The 15,467-nt window shown below is 42.1% G+C and overlaps 1 protein-coding gene across 2 annotated transcripts in view; it reads left to right on the forward strand.

Moving 5' to 3' along the window:
- The window catches only part of ARHGAP20 (Rho GTPase activating protein 20), a 63,835-nt gene that overhangs the window by 16,720 nt on the left and 31,648 nt on the right, over positions 1–15,467 (forward strand). For both annotated transcript variants that reach the window (XM_055802789.1, XM_055802788.1), the window contains exon 3: positions 13,251–13,421. In XM_055802789.1, coding sequence (XP_055658764.1) covers positions 13,251–13,421 — 171 coding nt within the window. The remainder of the gene's footprint in view (positions 1–13,250; positions 13,422–15,467) is intronic.

Consider the following 15,467-nt stretch of genomic DNA (forward strand, 5'->3'; position numbering starts at 1 on the left):
TTCCTAAAGAGTCAGTCAGCAGAGCAAATGAAAAGTTCTTTGCTTCTGGGTTTGATTTTTAGATTTAGTTCAGCTTTGAAACTTCTGATCAGGATTTTTTCTGAGATTTTCCATTTCATTAAAAATTTGGCATTTTAGCATTTTATGCTTAATTTCTGTATGAGAACTTCCCTAGATTTCTCCCCTCCATTATGTCATGTTTCCCTATGTAAGGTATGGATACATGAATTTGTAGAAAAACAGTGGTGGTGGGGGTTTTTTTCATACTATTTTGTATCAAATTGCTCTTCCTTTTTAATGGAATTGCACATAATTAAGATAACTTGTGATGATATTGTACAAGTTGTAATTTTTATACTATTTCTAATTCATGCTTGATTTAACCTAATTATGACACTGGAGTATTGTTTCCTTAAACCATGTGCTTGAGCGCAAAAGTTATTTTTATGTAGTAATAGCTGGGGATAAAATTTTATTAACTGTTAACAAGGAACAAAGTGAACTTTCTGAGGCCTCAAATGGCCTTTTAACTCCAAGATTGGCATTCCTGTCCCCCTGCTGTGTATTTTCTGTTTTGTTTTGTGTGTGAGCATGTGTGTGTATGTGTGCATATGTTTGTTTTTGATAAAACCCATCAGTTCTTCATTTATGACATACAAACTGGCTTATAGCAATGTTTGTACATCTGGAGATCGAAATGAGCTGTGGCTCTCAGAGATATGCTGCCTTTTTTATTAAAAGAAAAGGACTAGATGTAACAAGAAGGAAGGCTTGAAACGAGGTTTTGGAGGGATTGGAGTTTAAATGAGAGATTAATTTTACAATAAATTACTAATATTTTAACACTAGCACTTTAAGCCGATTCCCCTTTGGATAGAGTTGTGGCAGTTTTAATACAAAGACAGCGAGGGGCAGTGCTCATTGGGATGAGCACAGGGCTCTGCTTATCCAGATGTTTCACTGTCCACATGTGCTTTTGGCTACAGCACATTTTGGGGGCTTTTTGGATTAGGCCTTGAGGTCTGGCAGAATGCAGCTGTTGTCCAGCCATTGTGTATCCCTGATTTTAGACAGCAAAATCTCTGCCAAATGACAGTCTGGCCAAGCAGTATAGGCAGCGGCATACCTGAGGAAATCACAGACTGACTCGCTCAGACTGCTTTGTGATCATTTATCTTGTGTAAACAAGCAGAAAGCCTCTAATGATGTGCAGGCTGATGTGCAGCCTCTGGTGCTCTCTTCTCTGACAAGGGCCAACATTAAATATACGTTGAACTCTCCTCCTGGCTGATAGGGCATTGCTTCTCCTGGTCCAGTTGCTTCCTCATCATGCACAAAACTGCTGGTAGGGAGGTTTTAATCACATCATGAGAATAACATGATGCCTTTAGACTTCTTTTGTCCCCATGTCTGAAGTGTTTGAGTACTGGGGCCTAGATCTAATAAAGGATAATAAGCCTCAAGGGCAAGACATGGGAATAATATCAGTACCTGAATCTAAAACCATGACTTAAAAAAAATCATCTCGGTGGCTTCCTGACCTCCCAAGTGCCTCTGTTCTTTAGGCACTCTCCTACTGACCAGAGAGCTCCCAAAACACCTAGAGCTGCGCTTTTGCACATCCCAGTACAGCATGACTTTTGGTAGCACTGAACCGGCCTCTGTCAAAGAACTAAACACTGCTTCGTGAGAGGCTCCTGAGAAGCTTCATCCACTAGTCCACAGACCCTATTTAACCTACCTGGGCAAAAGCAAGGCCCTCACTAAAACAGTTGCAAGTGTTGCTCTCTTTTAAACCTCTGGCTGAGTCCACTTTTCTGGAGTGCTTTTGAGTAATTGTTTAGGGCAGTGGTTTCCAAACATGCAATATCAGGGCAGAAGTGGGAAGGAGTCTGGCTCATTGGGTGTTTTGGCAGGGAGAGGCCATGGTCTGTGTTGCAGCCAAGGTTTGTGCCATCTAGAGAGCTTAGTGTGAGCTATGGTAGCTGTTTCTAGCCTGTGCGTTAGGCACATCTCCACAGAAAACTACTGCTTTTTGCAAAACTGCTGGACTTTAAATTGGTGTGCTTTCCATGGAAATTAGTCATCCAGGTTCAGCTCTCTGACTCCTTAGGCAGTTTATCTTCTCCTACCCAGAAGTGTGATATAACTACTAAGGCAGAGGATATTTGGAGTGAGGGGAGTCTTTCCTTCTCCCTCCCACAGCTGAAGCTGGGCCACTGTGCAGAAGGACATGCAGCGTTCCTGGGACCAAAAATCTTATGTTCACAGGAGCGAGCTTGGCTCCATAAATGAATAGTAAAAGCACTTACCTGGGAGGGGATAGGCCTGTCTGTTCCCAGAATTATTTTTGCGTATCACCCACTGACACATCCACGTTCAGCCTATCCTGTCCCCTAACTGAAAGTGGTTGTAAGTACTGAGATGAGTGGACTGGTTTGGATCCTTGTGTGCTCTGTTGGGATCCTGTGCACTGAATGCTGACTGCGTTCAGTGGGAGTAGGTATCTAAGTACGTCCAGGTGCATCCTAGGTCTTCATGGCAGGATTATTCAGAAAATGCAGAAAAGAATGAAACAGACCTTCACCTGAATGAATAAGCAGAGCTGAGGTGTTTTCATCCACCTTCCTTCCCTCTCTTCCCCCTGCATGTTCTGGTTAGTGAAACCATATCCAATATTTTGCAAGGCATCTAATTTTATCAGAACTTCTTTGGAAACAACTTTGGTTGCTGAGCCCCTCGGACTAAGCAACCTCACACTCATGCCCCTCTGTATTGCTGTCCAAGTTCAGGACAGGTTTCCAGTGGGTGGCGTGTCAAGTGTGACATGCGTTTCTACAAGGAGGTCACTAATCAGACATGGGCAAGCTCTTCTGCTCTATCAAATTCTCAATTAAACATGGGGGAAAACATCGTAATGTGAAAGTCTTTTGTGTTTCCCCCTCCTCCGGGCTGCTGTTCTTTGCAGGTAACTGGCCTGTGCCCACTTCTTCCTCAAGTAAAGTAATTACCATCAGGTGCAGGGGTGTGGAGAATCCTCTAACAGCTTTTCTCCTCAGCTCAGATCACTATTCAGGCAGAATAGAAACCTCTGACTAACTTGCGTGGGTAGCTGTGCAAAAAACTTGTTGAATACATAGGCAGTTAGTTATAGGAGAGCAAACAGGTGCATGTGGCTGCAACTAATTTGTCTGTTGGCTGTTCATAAGGAATCTGGGTCATTACCCTTGCAATAGCTGGCAGCAGCAGGCATATCAAGTAATCTCTTCACTGTAATAGGATAATTCCTATGCTGTAGTACTAGTATGAAAATATGGTTTAAAGCCCTTGTGGCAAACCAAAGCCAGATTTGTTCCTGTTACAGCTGGGACACGTGCAGTGAGGTGACAATCCTGTCTTCCATGCGGCAGCCATATCGGTCATCCCTCGTAGGGAAGCAGTCCTTAAAAACTTAAGCCAATACAAGAGCTGGGCAGATCTTTCCTTCATGTCTGTGGTGGAGCTTTGTGGAGTTCACTGCACAGCATCCCACAGCGGTGGGGATACACGCAAAGCCGGGCAGCTGCAGCTTCAATGAGAGCTGCAGTTTGTGGGAGGATAAAGTGTGGTGAAGGGGCTTATCTTTTAAAGGCAGTACTTGCAGTCATTTATAGGTCACTTTGTATGTGAATACTTTATTTATAATTTGCAAGTTTTCTCCTGAAAAAGGGCCATCAGGGAACAGCGGCTGGTGGATTGCAGGTTTGCTTTACCTGGCCACATATTTAAGTCTTGCTTTGTTTTGAATGCATTTATTTTTCTTAAAACTTGTTGCCTAACTGCAGACTATACCCAGGTGGCACAAGCTGAGCAGGGGAAGAGCCTAGCTGAATTACTTCTTGAAGGAGGGGAAAATCAGGGCTAAATGGGAATGACTGTTGAGCAATGAGACTTTGAGGAGACTGTGAGCAGCCCCCCTGGTATTACCTGATAGTTCAGTGAGGTAAACCTAGGCAGTCACCTCGAAAATGCTGTTTCCCTGTTGAAAGGACATGGTCACACGAGTGCCTCATTCCTGTCCATCTACAGCCTGTGTAACGTGTAGCCGCAGATGATAGGGCAGGCAAATACATGCAGGCTCACTAACAGCTGTACATGATGGTCCAGTTTCTAAAGATGCCTTCACCAATCTTTTCACCTCATGTGCACCTCAGCTTGAAATGACCTGTTTCTGCAGAGGTCTGCAGCATGTCCTGGCTATTTTTGGTAACCCAGAATTCCTGGCTGTTACATGACCTGTGCTGAACTCTTGTAATACAGTTTGCAAGAAGATATTTGAAACCCCCTTTTGAAGGGAGGTTAGTTTTGCCCGTGAGGTAACTCAAAATCAATGGAGTTGAGCTAGGCTTTTAAATGTCCCAATTGTGATTAAGTGGGATTAGATGTCCCAGTTGTGATTGCTGCTTCCTCAAAAAATTAAGGCAGGACAGAAACCTGAACCCTTCAGGCTACTAAAATAATACTGGATCCTCCTAGGGGGACATGGGTGAAACTGAGATCCCAGTGTGCTCCCCTGTACGGAATGGGTATGAAGGAACTGAGATGGAAGTGGCAAAGGTAACCTGTGCCTCCAGACTTCTTGTAGGCCAAGAGGAGCTCCAAAAAGCCCAGACAACCATGGTGCAGAACTGCAGTGCTGGAGTGTTAAGTTGTGGCCTATTCTTTACCCTCTGTTCACACTACTTTTTTCCTTTTTTTTTTTTGGTTTTTTTTGTTTGTTTTTGTTTTTGTTTGTTTGTTTGTTTTCTTTTCTTCACACCCTCCCCCTCAGCAAGGGTCCTTTTTTTGCCCGACTTTTTCATCTGAACAATGAAATCTTTGTTTAGGTAGACAGTGCCTGGAATGGCATTGCCCTGGTGCAACTGGAATGGGAGACTAACTCACGGTGCTGCTGCTATGTCACTCAGTAAAAATGAGTGGGAACTGCAGTGGGGAACAGAGGATCAATTCTTCCAAAGGCCAAAAAAGGGTTTATTGACTTCTGCATGTGAATATGTCCTCCCGCAAACCTCTCCCCTGCTCAGGGGGACTTGGACCAAAACCTCTTGAGCATGTTGATTGCTAGCAGAGCTGTGTAGCAGGACTGGAGGACACCCACACTGCAAGAGCTTTTCAATAGGATTTAAGTAACTTGCACTAAATTATTTTCTGGTGGAAATGGGCAAAATATGACTGAAACGTGTGGTGCTAATTTATACCAATAGAGAATTTTGCCCTTGTGCTAAATTTTCAGAGTAAACACCTTGCAGCTGTTTGTTAAAACAAAAAACGTTGGAAGCAAACCAAGCCACAAGTGTGTTTCTTGTCTCCAGCCACCATCCTGTAGAACATAGTTGCTCTGCAGAGAATATTGTCCTTTTGGCTACGTAGAAATTACTTAAGTGCAGCTTGTTTTCAGTTAAGCTGCCAAGCTTCCATCCTGAAATGTGTGAGGATTTTTTCTAATGATGCATTTTACCCTACAGCTATGTGATATTTTACTGCAAGTCTTAATTGTTTACGGATTTTTGGAAGACTACAGAAAAATAATACACTTACATGCCTCGACACCTGGAACATTTAGTGTAAACCAAATTATTCATCATAAAAAAATGTATTACTTTTAATAAGATTTTGACATCGTGCAAAGATTATTTAAGATACTTAGAAAACAATTTTTAGAATCCTAGAATAATATAAGTTGAAATATTTTCTCAATGTATTTTGAATTAAAATGTGTACACTGAGTTTTAGAAGCAGAGGAATGGTATTGGATATCCTAAATATAAGTAGTAGCCCTAGTTTCTACCCTAAAATGTAAATTTATCTATTCATTTGAGCAAAATTTACTCCCAATCTTTATTAATATTCATCTTCATTCCATTATCCAGGCTTGTGCTTGCCCCGCCTGTGCTGGAGAGAGGCTTGCAGTGAATTTTGATCCAAAGGCTCTGTGACCATGTTGGGACTCACTGCTTTATCTGGGGTACAGCACTTTCCACTGCAGCTTGCTGAGGTCCAGGTTCTTGCATGGGTAGAGTGAGGACAGCCTTGCGCTAGATGCTGTGATCTGGGGCTGAGGGATGCGTGCTCCAGGGCAGAGGGCCTTCTGTGAAATCCACAGGTGCAGCCCTTGAGGGAAAATGCAGAAGTGAGAGGTGACTGCCTCAGATTTGTTCAAATACAATGCTCATAAAAAAGAAGTTGCAGCCAGTAAAGCACAATTACGAAGTAGAAGCAGGCATTTTAATACTTAATAACTAATACTCTTTGAAAAACTGAGCGGATCTCACTTGTTTCATTGTACAAAATCTACTGTATGCGATGGTGATGGCCTAGGGGACTTTAACGGAGTGCTGCAGAAAATAGACTTGCTATTTCTGGAATGCTGCACTGTTTTCACAAAGTGCTGCTTGAACTGTGTAAGATTTATCATAGATAACAGCAAGCAAACATGCTCAGCATCCTCAGAAAGAAGCTCCCTTAGCATAGCAGGGATCAAGTTGACAGCAGACTTTCAGAAATGGGTTGGCAGCCCATGTGATTGAGAGAGTTTTATGCTTGTCTATCCAAGTCCCTTCTATAAATAGTCAGTGTAAGATTACAACAGCATACTAACTTTGTGTCGGCCTGTATCTTACCTACCACCTTCCTGGAAAACACTCCTACCATCCAGGCTGATACTTTTCATGCTTACTTTCACACTCTAGTTACAATTATTTATTAGAATAAAGTGCCTTATGAACTCAGATGAGATGCATATTTTGAATTATGAGAAGTTGAAATGGGAAGATCCTGAGCACATGGGTGACTCGCCGAGGGTACTGGTCATGGCTGGAAGACAGTGACAGTAGGGAGTAGTTAGCACCTTTAAAAATGCAGAGGATTTTTTTATGTATATACTCTGCCTGCGTAAATAGGGCTCTGAGCTGCAGATTGCTCTGTGTGGGTGAGCCTAGTCAGTGTGGAGCCTTGTTCATGGCAAAAGGAGTTGCAAGTGCTTGGCCCTGAAGACAGTGGGTCTTTGCATGACTGTGCCAAACAGGTAGTGGGGAGGGGGCAGGCTGGGCTGAGCAAGTCATGGGAACCAGGCTGTGGCACCCCTGTTTTCAACTCCTTAATGCATCTATACACCTGGTTTGTGCCAAGCCAGAAGCCATTTCACAAGGACATCTCCAGCTAAATAGCATTAATGTGCAGAACCATGTAATATCTCCCAATTTATGCCTCTTTCCATCTGCAGCTGGTTTGAGCAAATGGTCAAGTACCTGCACTGGGCTTTGCTTGTTCCACAACTGTTCTTCCGGGTCCTTTGCTGATAAATTTCGGAAGCAGATCTGCTGTGTGTAAAGCAGATGTAGCCTTCTTGCTCTCCACAGCCTTCCTGGCATGGGGAGTGACTTTTCAGCCATGTGCTTTAATGAGCCATCAGGGTGATAGAGGCTAAATTCACCAGGAGCATGAACAGGACCATCTCCATTGTCTTGTGTTCAGTCCCAAGCACGGACATTTGATTTCAGAGTACAAGAAAAGCTCTTCTTTCACTTCATTCTTCACTCTTTTTGCATACAGAACGGGATGATCTGCTATGATGATTTTGTCAGCTTGGCTAGGATACAGTACGAGTCATGTCCAAACTATCATTTATGATGATACTAGATACGTGCTGAAGTCCTGAAATGTTAATAGTGCACTTGAGTGCACTATAAGACTCTGCAAGGCAGATCAGTACTCACTGCTGTGTTACACGTTTGGGGTTAGGTTTGGGGTTTTATTTCTACCTTTTCTCAGGGGAGACAAGGAGCTCTTGCGCACCACGTTGGAGCTCTTTTCTTTTGGTTGGTTATTGTTCTCAATACCTTATTAAGTTAGTTACCTTGAATGCAAAACACCCTCTAGCTACATGATATGGGTAGTATGTCTTATGTGTTAAAGGATTGCCAGCAGTAAACCATCTTGCCTTGCAAGCTCCAGTTTGCAGGGCATGCCTCATTAGCAAAAATATGAAGCAAGCGTTTGTTTAGCTGCTGTTGAAGTTCCTTCTCACAGGAATTTTTAGGCACCTAAGGGTCTGAGTAGGAGGCACAGAAAAAAAAGTGTAAATATTGTTACCTGATTTCTAATATAAGCTTTTTAAAGAAAATGAAGGAACTTGACTTCTAGACCAGACTTGTTTTGGGGAGTATCTTTGCTGGTCACAAATCACATATCCCCTCCCCTCCCCCCCGACTGATAAATCCATTTTGGCAAAAATCCATAATACAGGCTGGGCTGTAGACATTTCTTACTGTGCAGATAGCTTCTGTTTTCACTAGCCTTGAAAGGATGTGAATAGCTCCTGCTCCTCTCAGTGGGTTGCTCTAGCCCAGTGCTGTGACTCAGTGATGGTAAAGTAAATATGCTTTACTGAGAGACACTGAGGTTGAAAATTCATTGGCTTTATTTTTCCTAAAAGATAAATTGCTGGTTCCTTAGACCCATCAAAAACTGGCCTTTGAGATACACAAAATAAGTCTGTTGTCTTTGAACACCATGAGGGTTGGCAGGTGCTCTGCTTGGTGGCCTCTCTAGCCTGTAGCCAAAACAAGGTGAGGTTTATGCTGCAAGCTGCAAGCTCTATGTGTGTAGGCACAAAACTGGAAAGAGCTTCTGGTCCTTACCTGGGCTTCAGCACTGGCACAAGCATGCAGTGTTTTTACTTACAGTACCTATGTGTGAAATGAGTATAGACTATGTTGTTCACCGTGAGAGGAATTTGGAAAGGTATTATGTATGGGTGTTTGACAGACCAAGTACAGCCTCTCACTTGGAGGGGCTGACTCACATTTCAGCCTTTTGAATAGCTGCCGTTTTCTCACCTACCTCTCGTGAAGGACTTCAGAGGTTAAAAAGCAAAGTGGTATGTTATTTCAATAGGTATCACTCGTGTGGAGAGTAATGGTGTCAAATTGTAAGAGGAAATCAATTTCTGTGGGTGCAGAGATAACATCAGTGGAGAGAAGTTCTGGCAGAGAACAATAACCAAAACAATGGAATGAGATTTAGGGTGGAGCATGAGCAGTCTGTGAAAGCGATGTCATAGATCTGAGATACCTGCAATAGCTCATTCCAGCTTAGGTACCTTGGCACAGATTGTTCCCCTGAGGCATCTTACAGTTTAACCTAATTCATAGGTAGGCTGAAGTCATCATCAACTGAAATCAAGAGAAAGCTTCCCATTGGCATAAATACCATTTGGATCATGAATTTAGTAACCATGAAACATGGGCTGTTAAATTCTCCTTTGGAAAATATAATTTCTTTCATTGTCTTTGCTACAAGTAGAGAATAAAGCTGACATCTCCATTACACCAAGAATAAACATTTTGGGGGTCATGCCATTCAGGTATCAGGTTTACTGAGAACCCCCAAGGAAGCTCTGCAGAGGGGGAGAAGAAGTAATTTTTGTGCTTATTTGGTTTCTGGTAAATACAGGGTTGACAAAGTGAGCAGTGATGTGTTTGCATTCACACTGAATGCAATGGGGATGTATTTTTCAGTGTTTGGCTGACTACTTTGGATTTCAACTTCATATGTTACACCTACAAAACTGATGACTTCTTTTATATCATTGTGTCTTTTGAATAGGCACAAAATGCCTATTTTGATTAATTTGAAAACTAATAGGTGTAAAAATTCAGGTTCTGGAACTGCCAGGAGAAAAATCAATTATTTTTCTACTATTTTCAACCAGTACAGTGATTTTAGTCTTTTCCTGAATAACTCAATAATATCTCTGTAGATATCCTCAAATTACAGAATTTACTCCTTAGTTAAAACCACACATGGAAATTTCAGATCCCCTTTTAGGAAGAAATGTCCATTTGAGACTGGAGCCTTACAACGGCAATGCCATCCAAGCATCAGTATCCGCCTTGCTTCTACACAAGGTGCAACAGGGCTGATGGCTGACTCTGCAACATATCCCATCTTTCAGGAATCAGTTCATAGTTCCTTCGTAACAAACCTGGATGATGGTGGGGGTTTTTTTCTGTCAGACTGGAAAGATGTTACTTTGTGGGGTTTTTACGTGTGTTAATCATAGAATGACTTTTAGGGGAACACAGAGAAGGCAGAGAAGGCCCTATATCACTGACTTCTACTTTTTAAATTATATCAGAAATCACATTGACTTTAAGTACTGAGTTTTGCATAATTCTATTAAAAGAAATTTTGAAAGGGTCAGTATTTGAGCACTTAGTACTTTTTCAAAATTAGACCCGTTTAATGGCCAAAATAATCATTGAGCCATTAAAAACTGAACTCCAAAAATACCTCTCATATAAATCCCTGCGCCTGAAGGTATCACCAATCAGCATTTTCTTCGATGTAACAAAACTTGGGTTTCATTCATGTCTTGTAACAATGGAACATTAATTGAGAGGATCAAAAGCATGCTTTCCAAAAGACATTTTTGTTGCTGCTGGTGAATTTCCTCCATGTTGCTTTATCCTGGGGCTTTAGAAGGTTCCGGATAAATTAATGACTTTGGTTTTTTTCCACTTTGTTTCAAAGGAAGAAAATATTTTGGCCTTTTTTTTTTTTTATAAGGCTTATCAGCTAAACTCTATTAAAGTATGTGAGAATGCTTACTAGTGTTCAGATGATAGATATGTTTGAAAGGCACTAGGTTAAAAGGCAGATTTCATTAGAATAATTGATTTATATTATTGCATTTTCTTGTTCTAAAACCAAGTTCAATTTGCTTGACCCAGCTGACATTAATAAAACTATTACACCTTCATTTGCTTACCTATGTGACAAAGTTTTTACTTAATTTGGGAGGTTCCTGGGCTAACAAATCAAGATATAGAAAATGTACGAACAGGAATAATCAAATCGAGCTGCCTGTACGGAGACACAAGAGCGTGACCCTACAGGAACATTAGTAGGGGCAGGCACTTCAGTATGATTTTATGACTGTTTCTGCTGATTTGCTTACAGCAGCATAACACGAAAGTGTTTTTTCTAACTATTGTTGTTACTGGGTTCAAATATAAATGAGTGTTTCCCTGACTTAACCTTTGTGGTAAAGGCCGTCCATGGCTTTCATGCAGGTGACTTGTCATCATTTCTGATTTGTGCTTAAGTTTCTGTGCCAAGTGCTGCTAGGGAGTTCATGAAATTGAGTCCTAGTAACCTATCAGTCACTGACGAACTGGTGAATTCCCAGTCTCATGGAAGTGGCAGGGTAGGAGAGATTCTTGCTGTTCCCCTGACTCGTATTGCTGGCCATATAGCGTGTATCACTGAACCAAATGTAGTAGACCAAAACTACTCTCTTTGCTTTAATGCTCACACTGCTGGATACCCCTTCTGCTTAGGAATGATCAACTAACTTAGGTTGGCATTATTCATTCTGAAATCTGTCTTCCCTGAAGAGGGAGGTAAAGAAAGACAAGATTAAGACACAGTTTAAGACAAATTAAGTTGAGGGATTCTTTCAAGAACTCAGGGTCCCAGCCAGAAAGGGGAATCCAAGGCCAAACTAGGCTCTCCCCAGCAAGTAGAGATCCTCAGCAGCTCCTTACAGGTCAGTGAAAGTGTGTCCTGCTAATCTAGGCCAATCTCAGAGTTTATCCTTTCTCTCCAGCTGTCAGGATTTCCTAAATAATTTCCTGAGTAATCCAGCCAAAGACATCAAGGAGAGGAGGGTTGGGAATCATCCAGGCTCTGAGAGATGTACAAGAAGGTTTATGACCTTCTTTGAAGGTTTTCACTGCTCACTCTTGTTTTCTTTCATATCTTTCCCATTTATTTTGTGACTTTCACTGTATAAGATCCATTTCTTCTCCCAGCAGAGTCATTAGGTGTTTGTTATCCATTCCAGCAGGACGGGAATAATCTATAATCGCAAAAATGCTCTCTTCAGCCTTCCTTGCCAAGCTAATCCTGCCAAGTGTTACCTTAATTTTTCTTTTTCTTTTTTTTGTTAACAAGAAAAAATTAGTAAATACATTTGAATAAAATTTAACTGATCTGTTCAACCAAAGGGAAATGATTCATTTGGAGGCACCTCTAGGGAAAGCAAATAATTGAGAAGCTGCATTTAAAAATCATGAGTTAAGATGCTGATGGGTCCTGGCTTTAATGCAGAAATTCATTATGTAAGGTACCAGGGTGTAGGAGACCCAGGTTCAGTTCTCTCACCTACTTGGGAGAATTTGAAGCCATTCTTCAGCTTTCCAAGGGAAAGCCTGACCTGCAGCTAGCTTCTAGAGAGCCCTAGAGGAGGAGTGTCCTTCCCTCAGACCCTCACATTCATTCAGTTCAGCTCTGTATAAATAGACATTTGTTGGGGCAAGGCTCAGAAACTAGGGATATCCTGTCTGGGTGAGTGAGCTGACCATTGTGCTAGAGAAACTCTCATTTCTGCTTCAATAGCTATTCAACTACTTTATGTAGAACAGTTAGGTCAGGAGCAGTTGAAGGAACCGTGTCTTCACCCTCGGTGACTTAGGACTGGAACGTACTTGATACCTCCTTAGAAAAGATCAGTGTCATCCAGGAGGGAGCCTGATCTTTCCCCCATAGACGAGGGTTTGGATTATCGAGCAGCCCCTACATAGCACAGCCACAGACGAGCATAGCTGTGCTCCAGTCATACAACCAAACCCTGCAGCAGGAGCTCACTTCAGTGCTTGTGGGTTGCACGTTGGGAGAGGGAGGGGCTGAGCAGCCTTTTCTCCTGTTGAATCTAGTACATGATCTGTCTCTAGCAAGGTTCAATTGCACCTTATGTTTGTCCTTGGTTCTGAATAACTCCTATAAATTGTTTATAACCCTGAATACAAGTCCTGACAAAGGTGGGTGTGCAGTTATCCATTCATCATGCTTATGTCTCCCCTCTTTTTATCGAGAGTCTACAGAAGGTGCAGTATTTTCTCTAAGACTTCATACAGAAGGAGACAAATACAAATAGACAAAATGTAGAGGGCTATATTTAAATTATTGTCCTTTGCTAATTGCTATCCATGTATTTGGGCAGTAAAAGACTCAGCGAGGACAGTCTCTAACAGATTTTCTGTCAGAATCAGACTGCTGAATTATCTTTATTGTCCCTCCCACCTTTTGCTGAAATGTGATCAAATAAATTGCCCTTCGGCAGTGGGTATGGGAAGCCACTGCCTGGTTCTCACTCACAGGCAATCAGCTGATTTTCTTTCCTTTATTCCATTTATTTCCTTTTGCAGGGAAGGCTGCTTCTCGCCCATCAGCCCAGAGGCATGTCCCCTTGTGCAGTCTTTCATGTGCCACAACCGAACATTCATCCTGGATGGCCATGTGCAACTGAAGACAGGTCTGCAAACCCAGGAGAGACACCTTTTCCTCTTCACAGACCTTCTGGTTGTTGCCAAGTCCAAGTGAGTATGACACTTCAGGCACTGCTCCTACAGAGCAACCCTTTTTCTTGGTGGAGCACAGCATAAGATTTCTATAATGCTTTTTTTTAGTAGCAAATCTTCCCTGAATCATAAGGAAACTTTTTATTTGGTCAGTGTAAATTAGGTGCCTGACCTTTCCAGGCGCCTTTGAAAACCCCATAGCCATAGAGGAATTCCAGGATGCAGAGTTTTAAAGAAATATCAGATGTTCTTGAATATATTCCTTGCATTATATCATCTTCCCTGCTTTGGGAGCGCAGTGTCACAGAAAAAGACTCATTGGTGTTCAACTGTGTCCGTTGTGCTGCCTTCAGCTGACTGTTGTGTTTCAAACAGGTCATCTTCAGTCTTATGGGGGGGGTGTAACGCTACTGGCTGTGTCACAGAAGGGTTAGAGGTCTTAATGCTTACCTGGAAGCTGCTTTGATACACACCAGCAATGAGCAGCTGTATAAAAATAGCGATTGCAGGTGGCATTGCTGTGTCCATCTCTGTAGGTTGTGCTGTGCCAAGAGGAGCGTGGGGAAGGGGAAGGGGAAGGGAAGTGATGCTGAGCAGTCTGGGTAGCATTCATGTGTAATCAGGCTTGCTGCCGAGCTCTGATTATTCACTCTACCATTCACAATTAAATCAGATTTACAAGCTGTGTCTGACATGCCAGCTTCATGCAGCATTTGTGGTTTAAGGCAATTTTAGAGGGTGCTTTCACTTGTTGTTACGGGTTATGGGGAAATAATAATAAAAAATCTTGATTCAGCTTCATTCTGTTAGGCCCTGTGTTTGTGGTTTCACAGGGTGGGTAATCTTGATGTGAATCCTGGGCTTTTGCAATGTGTCTTTTCACTTAAGCAATTGTTTCAGAGGCTTCTGGGAAAAGCCAGAATAAATCTATGTTTTCTGTAGAAATCTGAGCTGTGTCTGTTCGAATCACACATAGTAAATGTAACCCCCCCAGCTGAACTTCCTCACTTGATGTGGTGTGACAACATAGAGAATATTTTACACAAAACACATTCTAAGATGGCTGGGTGGTAAGCATAAGGATATTTAGGGGAAATTTTGCTGTTCTACCTGCAGTAGCAGGAATAACATTGTTGCTGTATTTACTTATGTTTATGTCTTGTTTAGAGTGAGATTCACCTTACCTAATTTAAGCTTTAAAATCTTAGATATGATTTACCTAGTCTTCTAGGCTCCTCTTATAGACACTGAGGGAAAACCAGCACCTTCCTGCAGCGAACTCACCGGGCCCTGAAAGAGTGTTCATGGTGGGTAAGGGGAGTCACGCTCTTGGGGGTCTCTCACTCTGTCCACTGACTATTCAGCAGGCATAGCCCACTAGCTTAGCTCCTAAACTTTAGAAGACTAAAATCAGGAGAGATGAATCCCTCTCTCCCTCCCTGGTCAATGTGCTGAGCAAAAGCAATGTTACAACCCCAGGCTGAGCTGCACATTACTGCAGGTTTGGCTGGGTCCCAATGGGAATATTTGCATAGGAAAGCACTACTCCATGTAACCACTCCAAAATCTGGTCCCCAGGGAGTAATAACAGCTCTTCCAGCATTTGATTTAATATGGTGAAGCATCTGCAATGTTTGAAGAAGGTGGAAGAGAACAAATTGTGCTTCTGCATGTGAAGGCGGGGGGCAAGTCTTTGCTAGAAATAGTAAAAATAGTATTTTGAGTGATATTATTTCATGTATTGTCAAGAACTAACTGGGATGTTCTCTCTACAGCTGCCCTGTCAGCAATTAAAGCATCAGAGCTGTCACTAATGAATACTACTTAAAAATCAGCATTTTTAAAGCTATCTCACACTAAAATACTCCTGCTGATTCCTAGAGGGAGAACCTCAATGGTGTGTATTGCTATGTGGCCCTGACTATTGAATGTTATTAACTTTTTAGTAGCTGATGCGGAGTCAAGGTAGCAGGTCACCAGGACAGAATTAATGTTACAGTTGAATCTGACTTGACTTCAGCATTATTCCTTGTGAAGGTGCTAAAAAATTGTAGTACTCTTTTG

The sequence above is a fragment of the Falco peregrinus genome, chromosome 4 (assembly GCF_023634155.1).
Source record: "Falco peregrinus isolate bFalPer1 chromosome 4, bFalPer1.pri, whole genome shotgun sequence".
Taxonomy (NCBI): Eukaryota; Metazoa; Chordata; class Aves; order Falconiformes; family Falconidae; genus Falco; species Falco peregrinus.